At 38.0% G+C, this 17,284-nt stretch overlaps 1 protein-coding gene across 3 annotated transcripts in view; it reads right to left on the bottom strand.

The window, feature by feature from the left end:
* AP1G2 (adaptor related protein complex 1 subunit gamma 2) overlaps nt 1–17,002 on the bottom strand; it is a 123,690-nt gene extending 106,688 nt beyond the window's left edge. The window contains exons 1-7 of one of the 3 annotated variants that reach the window (XM_053702318.1): nt 16,855–17,002; nt 15,429–15,548; nt 15,105–15,306; nt 12,418–12,542; nt 12,172–12,313; nt 11,782–11,878; nt 5,793–5,869 (exon numbers count right to left, since the gene is read on the bottom strand). In XM_053702318.1, coding sequence (XP_053558293.1) covers nt 5,793–5,869; nt 11,782–11,878; nt 12,172–12,313; nt 12,418–12,542; nt 15,105–15,305 — 642 coding nt within the window. In that variant the 5' untranslated portion in view covers nt 15,306; nt 15,429–15,548; nt 16,855–17,002. Of the gene's footprint in view, nt 1–5,792; nt 5,870–11,781; nt 11,879–12,171; nt 12,314–12,417; nt 12,543–15,104; nt 15,307–15,428; nt 15,549–16,453; nt 16,560–16,590; nt 16,740–16,854 lie in introns of those variants that run through there. The other 2 variants (XM_053702319.1, XM_053702320.1) reach the window with 2 other exon arrangements.
* Nucleotides 17,003–17,284: the final 282 nt, after the last annotated feature.

Below are 17,284 nucleotides of genomic sequence, written 5' to 3'. Positions count from 1 at the left end.
GCATATTGTTGTGTGAATTGATCACTTATTCCTTTTGTATGATTTTTTTTTTAAAATACAAATTTTATTGTGCACTTTTGTAATGTCCACATCTTCTTACGAAAATGCAGTATACACCCCTTAGCGAGATACCCTGTTGTCAGGGTAAAAAGTGGCTTCAGATCATTCTACTAGTAAAATAAAAGTACTGGATCGTTCTTTAATTCTCTAGCCAGCCCAGAGAGCTTCAGATCATGGGGCCCTTAGACACAGTGACATATACTTTTACATTACTAGTTACATAATCTGAAATTAACTCAGGTTACCCCACTTTAGCTGCATTCTGTAATCACACACTTAATTCTGTGCACACAGGAATATCATTTTAAAACAATAACTGCACAAGGCTGCTAGAGCAATTTCATTTTTGACATTCAATTCAGATGTCCGATAATCCACCAATTTATTTTAGAGAAGCTCCGCACTAGGTGTGAGAATTCCATACGTTTTATTAAATGGTGCAACATCTGAATGATGCAGATCAGGTATTTTGTTTTCTTTAAATATTTCCACCTATTTTACTTTATGGAATCTCCTTACAAAAGTGCATTTATGCTAGCAAATAGACAAATAAAAGAAATATATTTATATATATATAAATCCAAATCAACAAAAAGGCACTCGCTGGTCTTTTCATAAAACAACGTTTATTCCAAAATTATCAGCGGCGGACGGCGTGAGTTTTTGCCACTCATCAGCTGGGAGGTTTGAATCACTGCTGGGTGAAGTTGATTTTGGGGCAAAATACAACAACATTTACGCTCTGGTGTAAAGGGAATCTGCTGAAAAGCAGACTTGAAGTAAAAAGGTGTGTCATTGTGAACCTAATTTGCATAGCTTACCTAGAATCATTTGCTGCATTGGAAACAATGAAATTCAGAGGTTTTCTGTGGGAAAAACAAGCCTTCTGGCCTGTCTAGCTTTGTTAATGAACTACACAATGAGTTATTTTCTCTATATTTTATGCGTAGTGTAGGATTTAAAACTCACCTTTTACCTCCTCCTAATTTTAAATGGAGATTCATTCTCCATTGTCAGTTGCACCTGTACACTTATTTGTGCACTTCCTGGGGAGGGAAATAAAGTGACTGTGCTGCACATGCCAGTTGCACAATCTCTTGCAAGCATCCTGATTGGCTGCTTAAAGTCCCTATGCAATGGGATGGGATCTCCCTTTTTTACGCAAAGATGTTCAGGTGATCATACACATACTTGTCTTTTACCCCCATAAAAGTATGAGATATAGAATTATTGAATAGAAAATTATCAGATCTAGGCAAGTATCCTGCTTGCTTACTCCAGAAGTACCCTGCATATATTGTTACCAATGCACCAGGGAACTCTGGGTAAGATATGCAATTAGACATTCTCACCATAACCCAAATAAGTATTACTCGTACACCCATAAAGAAAACCTTTTAAACAGAGAATCACATTTATTTGTCAGTCATTTACATGTGCACAGGTAATCACTCCAAAACACACTCATTTATACAGACAGACAATGTCCTAGCTATATGAAACCTCACTGGCTCTGCTAGCAGTATTGCACTATATGAAAAGCAAGTTTTATTCTCAATAAATAGCATATATTCTATTTTTTGTATAGCAGTGTATTTAGGAATTTATTTTTTAAATGGTATCATTTTATTTTGCACAACATGTTATACAAAATTAATCTCACAGTGTCAGTGAGTGGGTTGAACTCACTGCTTGAAGAAACCCTTGACCTCCTGATGTGTCTCAAAATGTCTATAAAACTGTATAATTAGTTATATATATGTAACTGGCATTGACTTGAAATGTATTATTTTTTAAAAAACAAAACATTACTTTTAGTTACAGCAAATACACGGTGGTTTAAGCCACAGTGAAGTGCCGTCTTGTCACAAAACTCTAGGCAGTACGTGGGCATCCAGGGGGAGGGGCAATGCCAAACGTAAGCATCTACTTACAATGATGTGCAGCACTTGTATGATAAGCAACTGCTTCCTGCTGCCACTGATATAATTGTGCTTTGGGGAAATAGATTTTTTACACCCTGCGCTCTCCAGAAAAACCATCTGTAGATGTCCATGGGCCAGTAATACTCAGCTCCTACAATAATCACACTGCTGCAGAGTGCTGGCTGATATGGGAGTCAAACAGACAGAGAATACCATTTTAAAAAAAAAAACTTTACAATTTACTTCTTTTATCAAATTTGCTCTGTTCCCATGATGGTCTGTGCTGAAGAGATACCTAGGTAGGCATCTGAAGCACTACATGACAGAAATAGTGCTGTCATCTAGTGTTCTTGCAAATGGTTAACATTCTGCAAAACTGCTGCCATATTGTGCTCCAGATATGGGCCGTCTCTTAAGCATACGCCCCTGCTTTTCAACAAAAGATAACTAGAGAACAAAGAAAGGTGATAATAGAAGTAAATTAAAAAGTTGTTTAAAATAAAAATTGCATGTTCTATCTGAATCATGAAAGAAAAACGTTGGGTTTCATATCTCTTTAATAAATGTAGCCCACTATCAAACAAAAGCATTTTTCCCTTCAAATTGAGCAGTTTATGCTTTCCCTTTCTAAGGCATTTCAATCCAACAGAAGAGTGGCTGTATGAATGTAACAGGAAGATCTGGTTTTAGTACATTGGCTTTGGGTAAAACACAAGAAGGAGGAGGCTATTTGAGGGGGTTTATAAAGACCTGCATGGAAGCGAAGTATTTGTTGCCAATGAGAAAGGAAAACAAGGCTAATTTATTCATTACGGATGTTAAAGGGACAGTCAAAACCAGAATTTTTGTTGTTTAAAAAGAAAGATAATCCCTTTATTACCCATTTCCCAGTTTTGCATAACCAACACAGTTATAATAATACACTTTTTACCTCTGTAATTACCTTGTATCTAAACTTCTGCTGACTGCCCCCTTATTTCAGTTCTTTTGACAGACTTGCATTTTAGCCAATCAGTGCTCACTCCTAGGTCACTTCACATGCATGTGCTCAATGTTATCTATACGAAACTCATGAACTAATGCCCTCTAGTGGTCAAGATGCCTGATGAAACGGTTTGCCAACCGAGAAACGCGTTGCAATCATTGGGGCCAACTGGGTGACCCTGTAATCCACTTTGTATAACAACCCTGGTGTTGTTTTTAAATTTTTGTTTTTAATAAATATTTGCAAATTTTTACTTTTGGAGTGGATCTCATTTCCTACCATCTGCCTGCAATCACTACTAAGTGCACAGCTACTGAGAAGCATTAAACCTGCCTTTGTTTTCACTGCATCAATACCAAAAGATTGTTTGTTTGGGTGAGCTGCCACACCTGCCTGAATCTGCAGCCTGTATCTACCAGCACATTGGTGTGCTTTGGGAGTATGTGAGTACCCACTTTATACTATAAAGCACATTTTTATGTATCATCCTTAATGGTCTGCACATATAGTGCTCTCTGTTTGTTTTACACCTGTTGCAGAACTACAGTATTGGAAGTATCCTTGAACGGGTGAGCTGTCACACCCATCTTAATCTACAGCCTGCCCCTACCAGCACATGAGTGTGCTCGTGGAGTATGTGAGTACTCATTTGGCTATTCTGTTGTTTTTTCTTATGTCTTCAATCAGACTATACCACACATGAGGCGCCCCTCTGTTTTTTATTTCTCCTAATACCTTTATTACCCATTCCCAGTTTTGCATAACCAACACAGTTATAATAATACACTTTTTACCTCTGTAATTACCTTGTATCTAAACTTCTGCTGACTGCCCCCTTATTTCAGTTCTTTTGACAGACTTGCATTTTAGCCAATCAGTGCTCACTCCTAGGTCACTTCACGTGCATGTGCTCAATGTTATCTATACGAAACTCATGAACTAATGCCCTCTAGTGGTCAAAATGCATTCAGATTAGAGGCAGTCTTCAAGGTCTAAGAAATCAGCATATGAACCTCCTAGGTTTAGCTTTCAACTAAGAATACCAAGAGAACAAAGCAAAATTGGTGATAAAAGTAAATTTGGAAGTTGTTTAAAATGACATGCCCTATTTAAATCATGAAAGTTTTTTTTGGACTTGACTGTCCCTTTAACTGCTAATGTGTTTGAATGTAGCCTTTTAATGTTATGATATCAAAATCTTTAGAAGGTTAACAATTTCATATCACTTCGTTTTTATTTTATAATTTATGTTTTTAAATCATCCAAACACATATTTGCAATCATAAATATTTGGATGATTTTAGTTGTTTATGAGTTCAACAGTTTAAAAATGTGGTCTGAGCTATATTTGTTCTTTTTTTTTTTTTTTTTTTTAAAGTAACAAAATATTTAACTTGAAAAAAATCTGAGCTAGGGTATCGCATTTGATATCAACCAAAATAGACAAGTGGTCAAGGGTGTTAAATTAGATACAAATTAAAAATCAAGCAAAAATAATGGCCTAGAATTTGAAAACCCAGCTAAAACCTAATCATCCCACTTAACACAGCTCTTCATGTGACTGCAATAGTCCCCGGTGTCACATACAGGCTAAAACCTGCGTACACACAAGCAGGAACACGTTCCCTCCATTACTAAGGGTTGATTGCAGTGAGAGGTTAATCAGATGGGCAGTGCCAATGGGGAGCTTGCAGTCGTGGTGCTTTGCATGTATTGGATGCTTATCCACTGAGGGATTGACGGGTGTAGGTGCAAGCCTTGCAGGCTCTGCAGGTAAGTGGCATGAGTGGGAAGCAAGCTTTCCGTGAGAGAACATGTTTGCATTACTGAACTTACTATGAGTCTGATCCATGCACATTAAAAACGTTGCAGCTCTACAGCAGGACCCAACCGGCTACATGTCCCTGCTGCCCCTGATTGTCTCATTGGTCATGTTTTGCTTGGGAGCTGCAGAGCTTGTCCCTTTAACTGGTATGTGCAACACTGCTCACATACAAAATGATATCTGGTTTATTAGTAAATGTCAACAGAGGCAAACTGTGCTAATTGCCAGAGAGTAATCAGACTCCTAAATTAGTAGTATAACTAACTGTGTGTGATTAGGGGCTGAAGAGGCTACAAGACAGTATGTGACAGCTGGGTGCTCACCAGCATTTGCAGTGTCGTGCAAAATTACGTTTTTCTTTTAATCTATAGACTAAATATAGGAAAGAAGAGATATTTAAATAGACATACAGTTCTTAGGCTTTGGGGTGCAGGCTTGCATGAGTGACCCTGCAGTCTCAAGGAACTGCTTATTAAACTCTCCACGACTTCAGAGGTGGCGGAGATAAATTGTACCGAACATGCAAATTTGGGGTGATTGGCAGACCCGGTCACGTACATTTGGTTGAGTGAGAGCAGACGGACATGCTCTCTATTTGAGAACTTTGCCGCCTGCAGCTTTGATACATTTACCCCAGAGGTGGGCTTTGATATGCACAGCTGTGCATATCACTTTCCATTACAAACATTAATGCAATATACTTATTTTTGCAAACAAATGTTCCTTGTAAAACGTATTTCTGCTTAAATGGTAACTCCTTTGCCTGTGACCATATGAGTGTATGACAAGAGGCTGCATGCCCTATACATGTACACAAGAAAATTAGCACTATATTATTGATCATTTAGCAAATACATAATTATTCTAAAATAAATGCATTGAAATAAAGCTTCCAATGAAATCTGAAATGCACAAGTGTGAATGTGAAATAAACACACACAAGCTGTATATACATACAGTACATACATATATACAAAAAAACAATGCTAATACTCACCTTACGGAAACGTTTAACAGATTCTGAGTGTCGCTGACAAATCTCTGTGACCAGAAGAACAGCTCCATACATAACACCTAGAAATACATGCCCACTGTTGTTATAAATAAAAAGAGATATATGCCCTCCCCATAACAATGCCCAGTGGTCACATATGGACTGCCCACCAATGACACCAACACAGTATTAAAAGCTGTTTGAAAATAAATACCAAAGCAAGATACACAAACACGTAAAAAGCACTCAAGGAAAACAATATCATATAGTCCATTAATATGTTGTGTATATTATGTTTCCATTTGCATATAGTTTAAATGTCTTGGCATATCAAAGTTTGAAGACTTGGATAAATTCAGAATCTGTATAACCATGGTCCATGGGGACAGTGAGGACAAAATATATGTGGATTATATACATTTGGAGTCTGATCCTGGGTATAACCAGTAGATAATCCCTTGACTCTACCCCCCCCCCCCCCCACCTTGCAAGCAAAAGGAGCTCTTCTCTTAATCTAAATGACCACAGCAGTAGAATTACCCTCTACATTCTCTAGGTCCATAAAAATTGTAAATATTTAAACCATTAGACCCCAAGCTTATAGATATAGAATTGAGTGGACATAGAATGTGCATCACTCTCAATGCCAAATATGAACCAACAACCACTTGAGCGGAGTCTTTTTATATTAAGACCCTCTAGACATCCTATGGTTGGTTTAAAAAAAAAAAAAAAAAAGTGATATAATTTTTAATTTCAATAGATCTATTTCTGTTAAACACTTAAACCAATTTTACCTAAATTGTAAAGGTTTTTTCATTAGTGCAGCACAAACTTTTTCAGACTGGGGCATACTTAGTAATGCAAATTTCTGTTGTGGCACACCTGTGTTCTTAATGCTGAGCCCTTGTGTAATTAAATGGAAATCTATAGTATTTTACAGTTTACACTGTGTTCACTTTATTCAAATTCTATTACAATATATATTTGTAATGTAAACTTTACAGGGGTTTAGTGTAGAGATGTTCTTTTAACTTATTTGGTACCATGGACTCATTTAAAAGTGTCTCACCTCATGCATGCACACCATTTATATTAATCATATATGCTTCTAGGCTCTCATGCCACACAACCAATCAGCCTGCAGCACTTGATGACATAATCATTGTTATATTACTGATAGTAGATTGGCTTTAGTTTAGCTTTTGCAGCCTAATGTTAAATAAATATTAGACTGACAAAAGTTTTTATACAAATATAATTGTATAAATAGGCCAAAGTGTGCTGTTATTTGGACAAACATTTTTAAGTCAAAATTATGAAGCACACTTGTCTCTCTTGTGGCATTCTATTTGAGAAACACTGCATTAGTGTAATACAAGTTTTATGTCCCTTTAAATAATTATAATTTTTATATTGACCATACGACAACCCTTTGCCACAAATATCTTCACCTGTAACACCCCCAACCAAGGGTCCCGTGACATCATGTCATTTACTCACGGCACCCATTGTAGTTACCTACCTAGAAAAGGGCAGAACTACCATTTGTGCAGCAGGTGCAGTGGCACCAGGGCCCAAATGCAGGGAGGGGCCCATAGCAACCGTCTATATATATATATGCAGAATGTGCACAATCCTAATGCAGTGGAGCCTTTTATTAGTGCAGGTTGTGGGTCTGTATATCTCTGTCAATCACCAAAATCATTATACAGAACAACATATATATTATTATTGTTGCTTACTACTGCTTTACCTTTGGAGGTTCCAAAAAAAAAACTGTACTGTATTTTACCTGGAACCTAATATGAAATTCCCTATGATTAAAACCCTCAGTATTTAGCCACTTGCATTCTTTTCTAACTGGTTGAACAAAAGTAATCTATACCCAAAAAATAAGAAGGGGCATCAGTTATGACAGAAGCTATATATTATTTGGACACACACTTTTCAGACTGGTATGCGACTATAAATTATAATTAAACAAGACAATAAACATTCAACTGGGAATGAACATAATTTAAAAGCTTGTGCTATGGGGTGGTGTCTAGTTTAGCCTACTTGAGCTCTGATCTTGTTTAAATGTTCAATCCAAAACGGGTGTAAATCATCATATATGCTTAACAAGTCTTATTTCCCAGCCAAGTAATAAAAGCTGAAAATGCAGTGTACATAAACATGACCCAAAGGCCTGACACTACGTTTTTTTTCCCTACCATATTTGGAATGAAGAAGCAATTTGATTCCACAATTTAAACCTACAGGAAGAAAAGGTCTCTCAATCATATGAGTCCCACTTATACAAGTGAATACCCACTATACACGAACAGTATTAGCAAGCCGACAACTGTTAGCTTAGTAACTTACTAATTAAAAAGCCTTCAGATGAAGTATTACAGAATTTAGCTGCACTTTACAAATGAATAATAAAAATACATACACATATGTACATACACACACACATATATATATATATATATTAAGTTTAAAGTGGTGGTAAACTTTACATGTTTTAAAATAAGATCCGGAATTTAAGCAATATTTTTTAGGAACTTTAATTGACTCCTTCTAATAAAGATGCGCTTTAACTTACTTTTGCTGTGCCACTTTAATCCCCCGCATTCTAGCCGTCCACTTCAAAACTCATTTTTTTCTGAGCTTGAACTGTTTGAACTGTTCTTCAATCGGTGCTCTAGCTACAATAAATGTGCTGTACGGCTAGAGCGCCAATTAGAGAACAGTTCAAACCGCTCACAAAAAAATATGAGTTTTGAAGTGGGCAGCCGGACCGCAGGGTATTAGAATGGTACGGCTAGGTTAAAAAGTAAGTTACAGCGCATCTTTATTAGACGGGGTCAATTAAAGTCCCTCTAAAGTATCGCTCAGATTCCCAGACCTGATTTTAAAACATGTAAAGTTTACCATCAATTTAACCTCAACGAAACGTTAGTAAAGAAAACCTTAACCCTTTGACTGCTAAGCACTTTCCCACCTAAGTGCTAAGCACATTTGAGGGTTTTTTAATTTTTAATAATATATTATTTTTTGTAACTTTCTTTTTTCAGATCCCCAAGACTTATACCATTGGGAAGGTTAGGCGATTAACTTTCCAATGGTGGGTCTTGGGGGTCTGTAGTTGCTTAGATGTCTGAGATACAGGAAGCCCCGGCGATGCCTGTCATTATACAGGCCCGATCGCTGGGGTAGGAGCGGGTGGGAGCCCCCAGAGTTTTCCTCAAGGTGGGAGAGTGCTCTGAACTGTCGTTAGCACCAGAGTGGGAAACTCTGCGACGGCTCAGAGCCGTCGTTAGCACTCAAGGGGTTAAAATATAATACAAGTTTGCTTAAAGGGCCATGATACCCAGATGTTGAAACACTTGAAAGTGATGCAGCATAGCTTTAAAAAGCTGAAAATATCACCTGAACATCTCTATGTAAAAAAGAAAGATATTTTACCTTAAAAGTTCCTCAGTAGCCACATCCCATTGTAAAGAACTTCTAAGCAGCAAATCAGTATGTCTGTCCCGGGACAGCTAAGGGAGTGAGCTTACGTGCACACTCATCTTATTTCCCTATTCAGTTTAAGGAAGTTTAGTATGAAATCTCATGAGAGTTAAGTGAAATCTCATGAGATCACAGTAAAAGAGTTCATGACCTCAGCACTGCTGATGCTGATTGGCTGCTGTTCATTTTTTCATTTTTTTACACAGAACTTACTCTGCTGAGCTGAGGAAATTGTGAGGTAAAATATCTTCTTTTTTTACATAGAGATGCTCAGGTGATATTTCCCTGTCAGTTTTTTACAGTTATACTGCATCAGTTTCAAGTGATTTAGCATATGAGTATTATATCCCTTTAACACATTAACCCCTAGATATAGTGATAACCATGGAACACTGTGAACAATATATATTACTGGTTAATATATATATATTTATTTATTTTATTTTATTTTTTAAATCTCTTTACTATGCTACTATATGGAAAAATCAGTTATGTTCTTAAAATGATGTGCTCTATCTATTCTTGAATTATTCAAAAAATAATTATTGTGTAAAACGTTATTATAACTCTTACATATTGGTCTTATAATAATATAATATATGTTTGTATGTATGTATTTCTAGATTGTAAGTTCCCACCGGAATAGGGCCCTTGATTCCTCCTGTATGTGTTTGTAAATTCTGTCCTGTCTCTTAGTCTTAGAAGTTTTATACTATTGTTTTATTTAAATGATCTGTATCCATGGACAGCGCTGCGGAATATGATGGCGCTTCATAAATAAAGTATAATAATAATAATAATAATATGTAAAGAAAAGATATACCATAAAGAGCACTCGCTTAAGTACTAATGTAATGTGAAGGAAGCAACAACACAAAACTTCACAAGAAATAAATTTAAAAATTAACTTTTAATAATTAAAGAAATAAAATAGGGGGTTACCCCTAAAAGATAGATTACGATAAAATAAATGTATAACGTTACCGGTAGTAGATACTGATAAAAAATGGGGTAATAAAACCCAACGTTGTATTGTGAGGAGACTTGGGCAAAAAATATATATGTAGGTGTATTAAACTGATTGTGAAGGTAGGGACTCAATTCCCCCTAATCCCACAATACCACAACACCCAGTCCTATACAGTATTAATGCTAGGGAAAATTTAAGCTAAAGTGTCAAGTATCCCTAAATCAATGTGGAACATTTTTCACACAAATGATTTAGCTTAGAGTGATGACCCTAGTACCATATAATAAGCTCACTAGCATAGTGTAATAGACCCAGTACCGTATAGTAAATAACCTGAGCAGAACAAATGCAAATATAAAATAGGGACACAATCCCAAATGTAGTAACAATACCATGCAGCCCAGCCCCAAAGGAACAAATTCATTTACACAAACTCTATCACTAAATATATGTGGAACATTTTTCACACATATAATTAATTAAACATTATACACAAAGGAGAGATACTGTGGGATTAGGGGGATTGTGTCCCTACCTTCACAATCAGTTTAATACACCTACATATATATTTTTTGCCCAAGTCTCCTCAATATACAACATTAAGTTTTATTACCCCATTTTTTATCAATATCTACTATCGGTAACGTTATACATTTATTTTATTGTAATCTATGTTTTATGGTTTAGGGGTAACCCCCTATTTTATTTCTTTAATTATTAAAAGTTAATTTTTACATTTCTTTCTTGTGATGTTTTGCGTCGTTGCTTCCCTCACATTACATTAGTATTTAAAGTGAATGTAAAGTTTCATCAAGTAGTGCCCGGTTTTTAAAAATACTATTAAAAACAGGGGCACTTTCATTGATGAAACTTTACATTGCACCATATTTGTAGAAATACTTACCTCTTCGTCTTGAAAGCCGCTCCATCGCTTCGCCAGCCCGTCGCAAACCTCTTCCTATGTCAGAAATTACGATTCCAGCCTTCCTCCAATCACGGCGTTGCTTTAGGCAATGCTTCCCCCGGGGGGGTGGAAGCTATGATTGGAGGATGCCGGAATCTTCATTGCTGACGTAGGAAGAGGCTTGCGATGTGCTGGAGCGGCTTTCAAGACGAAGAGGTAAGTATTTCTACAAATATGGTGCAATGTAAAGTTTCATCAATGAAAGTGCCCCTGTTTTTAATAGTATTTTTAAAAACCGGGCACTACTTGATGAAACTTTACATTCACTTTACGTGCCCTTTATGGTGTATCTTTTCTTTACATACATATATTGTCCACTTATTTACACTGAGCACCCTCCTCAATTTTCTCTTCTGGGGATAGATATTGGTAATATTATTTCTCATACATTACCTCTACATTTCTTATTATAATATACATTTTAGTTTTCCATGAGTGCTTTTCCATATTGTGATCATGTCTCATACTGTCTCTCAAGGTCTCACAATGTCTCCCCCATTCAATCCCAACATTAGCATGCCCCTCCCGTCCCGCCTTCTTTCCCACAGCCTCACCATGCCTTTTCTCCCCCAGCAGTTCTTCACTCACAGGGATGAACATTTCCACCAAATCTGGGACTTTCCTGATAATGTGTACAGCGCAGAGTACAGCCTGGTGTGTGATTAAGGGTGGTAAGGAGAAAAGTGAGGGTAGGTGGGAATGGAGGAAGAGTGCCAGTTGTGAAATATAAAAATAGAAGAAATGGTGGATGGAAATAAAAACTGATAAAAAAAGGCATCATTCCAGGATACAAATAAATATAGGTGCCATTCACCTTTCCCTTCATTCTGATGCCCCCACCCCCATTTTTTAGACTTTAAATAATATTTTAATTATTGTAGCTCATATTTAAATTCATCAATTTTAGTAACTCTTACAATTTACACGTCTCAAAACCATAGTACCTTTTTTTTTACATGCCCAGTTGAAGAATGCAGAAGATGTTCCACTCCCCCTGCTAGATCCCGACACATCTCAGCTGAGCCCATGCAGGCGAGAGTGCAAAGAGCCAAGCCCTGCACCATAGGGCAACTGTGCTCTAAGTCCCTGTGAGAGGAGAGGATAGATAAGAGAGGAGCAAGGTGACAATGTAAGGCAGGGAATTCTATGAGATGGTAGGATAGACTGAGAGATTACAACCACACATTCACCTCTTTATGCTATGAGTAATCAAAAGATGTGCATCTTGTTTTTCATCTAGTAGCATCATAGCACCTAGATATCCAATCCGCTTATCTGTGAACTTGGGAGAAGCAATCAGCTTTAAGCACTCCATCTGTAATGATCAATGCATTTAAGTTATGTAATTACAGTAAAATACAGAGAAGTATCTTTATTTAACATTGATAACAAATATGTTGTAGCTAAATTACACAGGCCCTTTTTTATGTTTTTACACTTTCAAATGCATTAGATATCACAACCAGCTAAAGATTTTATGTTAGCACTAAACATAAATAATGAACCAATTGCAACAGAAACATCTCAAATGTATGTTGCACTTGTTTCAAGAGTAGCTCGGCAGAATAAAAGATCCAACTGCATACAAAATGACTATCCCATTAACTATCTAGAGAAGTGGCTGCCAAACATGGCTGAAATTGTCACTAATATTGCAAGAAACAGGACAAGTAACAAATTAGCTCTTTGTCTATCTTTTGCATTTAGTAGATTGATCAACTTTTTTTTATATCTCCTGACTAGTACATGTTCCCTGACTGGTAAACTATAGTGATATTATTCTACTCCTGAACCCAACATTTATTGCTATGACACACATATGGTACAAATGATATTTATGTGGTCCTCTGCTGTAATTATGCTACAAATAATTAATGTACTTGTATTTCTTGGCCATTTCCTAAAAAAAGTTAAAACCTACAAAATGCTCTAAATTACAACATTTTGTTTTGCATCTATAACTTGCACTACTGACTATTATGTATGGCAGCCATCTTGTGATCTAAGGCTATACATTTTATACAACTGTAGCTGGCGTGCAACTGGAAAGAATCTCCAAAATAACAAGAAAAGATGATGAACTACAGGTTAGTTCCAAATGACATCAGTGTGTCTTGGGAGCATTAATGACAGGATTTTACCCACTAAGAGCTAGATTACAAGTGGAGTGCAATTGACAGTGCAGGGTGCATTATCTTGTGCTCAGTCTCACTCCAAAGGCTCGATTTATTAAGCCCTTTCGCCTCCCTATGACTGTATGACCGCTGATTCCCCAACTCTTCTCCACCTCTTAGGTTGCGAATTTCAATCTCCTTGGTCTCGTCTGACTGGGGAGATTGACAGCTCCTGCCAGCGCGTGATTGGCTGTGCACGGGAAGGGGGTGGGATTGCACGCAAACACAAAATAGCGCTTGCGTGCAATCCTAAATTCCAGCAGCGTATTGAAGCTCGCCAGAGGCAAGCTTCGGGCAGACAGGGGCGATTATGTACGCCCCTGTCCGCTCCAGCTTGATAAATCGAGCCCTAAGAATAATGTACAATCTGATATTACAAGTGGATGGTTAAAAATTTTAAGCAAAGCATTTTAACGCTGCTGATTTTTTTTTTTAGCACACTCTATATTTTTAATGGATAGGGCAGGGAGCATTTATTGTGCTTGTATTAGAAGTGGTGAGTTAAAAAGACATTAAACTGCTGGGCACAACTACCCTAGAATGGTTATTGCTCACTATGTTACTGCATTTCATCCTGTTCCTGCAGCTCTTTTCAAAACAATTCTCCTGTTTAATAGCATAAAAGTGCAGACACTGAAGCTCCGCCTCTTTGTACTGGGGGACGCCATCTTGGAGCTCAAGTCTTCTCAAGCCTGTGACAGAAGCTATGCACACTCACAGATCAGAAATATTGCCTATTTTTTAACAGCTATATAATGTGCTTCAGGTTAGGGTGCATGATACAAAGCAGGAGCTCTGCATTATTGCTGTGGCTGTATTGTTCTATATTATTGTTAAGTGATGTTTTAAATATATTTTGTGTAACTGTAAAAAAATCAAAAAATATAAAGCTTATATGATGTATCATGTACCCTAACCTGAAACACAATATACAGTTGTAAAAAAAATGCGATATTAGTGATCTGTGAGTGTGCACAGCTTCTGTCCCAAGCTGTGAGAATACTTGAGCTCCAAGATGGCAGCCCTCAGTACAAAGAGGCGGAGCTTCAGTATCTGACACCTTTAAACTATTAAAACAGGAGAACTGATTTGCAAAGATTTGCAGGAACAGGATGAAATGCAATAACATAGTAATTAGTTACTATGATTTTGTAATTCTGTCCAGCGGTTTAATGTCCCTTTAAAGTGATGGTAAATCCTAGCATTTCAAAAACGCTAGGATTTACCATGACTAAAAATAAAGGCCACCTACATTCATCAGTTTAAAAAACAAAACAAATGAAAAGGTGCCTTTATTTTGCCGCAGCTTCACTGCTAAGCCTAGCTGCTCTGGCAGGCTAAGGCACTGCTCACTTTTTCAGCATAATGCCAATCGACCCACACAACTATTGGCTAAGAGGTGAAAATGTCACCTCATTGAAAAAAAAGGAGCAGTGCCGTGGGTCGCCAGAGCCGCTAGGCTTAGCAGTGAAACTGCTGCAAATAAAGGGATCTTTTCACCTGTTTTTGTTAAACTGATGAATGAAAAAGGCCTTTATTTTTAGTGATGGTAAATCCTAGCATTTTTTAAAGTGTTAAGCTAAAGTGCAATACAAAAAAAGCGCTGTAACATTTAGCGCTTTTTGAGACCTGAAAGAAACCATTATTGTTACTAATATAGCACAGAACTGTTATTACATAAAAAATGTGTGTGAATCACATACCTGTCCAAAATGTGCAGGGTACCCCAACATGTGCACGTAGAGGAGCTTGGCCACACTTCGGCCCCTGTACATGGCATCCTCCTCCCGGAAGGCAGAGCGGATATCTGCACACTCTCTCTGAATTACCTCACGCTCCTCACACTGTGTCTTGACTGCGCGGATCATGCGGATAAGCTCATGTACTTTAAGTGGGGGACCCATCCTGTTGAGAGGCAAACATACAGAATATATGCATAGCATTGCCAGCAGTATACAGAAATGATAATAATAAAATGATGACAATACAAACACATAGCGTAGCCCAAATGCCCAGGAATACTGTACCTTCCTGCTTGTGCTCTTCCAGTATCTGCCTTCCCTTCTTGTTGCTGTCACCTGTATGGTCTGTGTGCTTCTCACCTTTCTTATTCTCACCTGGATCACTTTGCAACAGGTCGTCACTTCCTGAAAAAAGAGTGACACAGTACAGGCAACAGCCATGGGTGTAACTACCAGCCAGGGAGATACATTTAGACCAATGAATAAACCTCCCTCTGAAAGAAACTTAAAGAACAAGTTATAAACCCTCCCCTGCCAGGGAGAGCATTGAAGAGAACGCATTAAGCTCTTTCCTGCTCAGCAGGAACCTGTAGAACAGTGACAACCCCTTTCCCTGTCCAGTAACCTGTGCACTCATTGTCTACCAGGGGTAGGTCTGAGTAGTAAACATTTTTCCCCCGCAAGGATGTGTTATACAGAGTAAGTATTAACCCCTTAAATGCCAGAGATCTGCAGAACCTTGCCACTTTTCTCATTTGAGAGAGACCTTCATATAGCTCAGTCCTTGCCAGAGAAAGAAATTTAAGCTGCCTCCTCCATGCAGTAATAATAGTCCCACATACTTTACAATGTGTGGTTTGCATCATTTTGTATTTTCCATACTTATGTCAGTGATCTGTAGTGTCCTTAGTCTAATATAAAATCATTGCTTATGTCAGCTCCAAGTGGGCAGAATCTAAGAAATCCAAGAATTGCAATGATAATGACAATTGTATGTTTCCAAGAAAACCTGACAGTGAGTGGGAACTAAAACGCCTCGCCAGCATCACCTGTTCCTATTCTATTCTATGCAGCTGGTAGGCTAAGCTCCCTCATCTTTCCTTTGTGTAGTGAATCAGATGCATAGAATAACACAGAAAATAGTGAAGATGGTGAAGCTAGAAAAGCTGGAGACAGCACTTAAACACATTTTGCCCTACTCGTGAGTGCTTTTCAGTCGCAGTAGTATACAATTATAGCTGAGAAATTAAATTGTTTGACTATTACAGAGTAACATTAATACAATCTGTCAATCTAAAATGAAAGACAACCTTCTGACAGCAGCCAAAGCAGTAACAGTGGTGTGTACTATATAACACGGCCCCTTCTGCTTCTCTCCTTCTCCTGCTGTGTTCCCGGAGCCCAGTTCTACATGTGTACAGCAGGGGGAGGATGGTTTCTCACTTACACGGGGAAAGTTCAGCCTCTCTATCTTGTTGGAGAAGCAGGAAGCCAGGAAAAGAGGGGAGGGGAAGTTTAGCAGCCAGGAGATTAGGATGAGATTGTGAGCCACAACTCGCAGTAAGAGACATCCGAGTAACGCATGTATAGAAGGCAGAGTACACAATAATGGCACTGTAAGCACAGTAGCACACAGACCGCGTTATGATAAATACGCAGCCAATTACAAAACCAATGAAGAATTAAACCGGTTGTATATCTGCCAACTCACAAGATCCTATCGTGACACCCGGTTTGGTGCATTTCCTCCTGGTCACCCGACACAGACCCCACATCACACGGTGTGAGTGCTCAGGAGGAAATAGCTGTCAGAGGTCACAAAACACAGCACACTACAAAGCTAACAGTCTTCAAACTAATGGAATGTGGGAGGGGAAATCTGAGTATTCAGCACCTCCGTGCAAGCCCTATACAGCCCTCCCAGCACACAATCCCCCCCTGCTGTAGGATACTGCTTGTGCGCTCATCCAGTTCACAAAACAGAGCTGTAGAGCAGGTACAGTGCCTGTAAACACTTATGGAGGGACAGCACACAGAGAAGCACACGAGCATAGTGAACAGGGCAGAGGGAGGGATAAATGATCCATCAGGAACACATTCATTACAGACTGCTAGAGCTAGAATATCAGTTGTTATACAGT

Source organism: Bombina bombina, chromosome 2, assembly GCF_027579735.1.
Source record: "Bombina bombina isolate aBomBom1 chromosome 2, aBomBom1.pri, whole genome shotgun sequence".
Taxonomy (NCBI): Eukaryota; Metazoa; Chordata; class Amphibia; order Anura; family Bombinatoridae; genus Bombina; species Bombina bombina.
The sequence above is the reverse complement of the archived record's forward strand: the minus strand, read 5'-3'. Positions and strand labels throughout refer to the sequence as shown.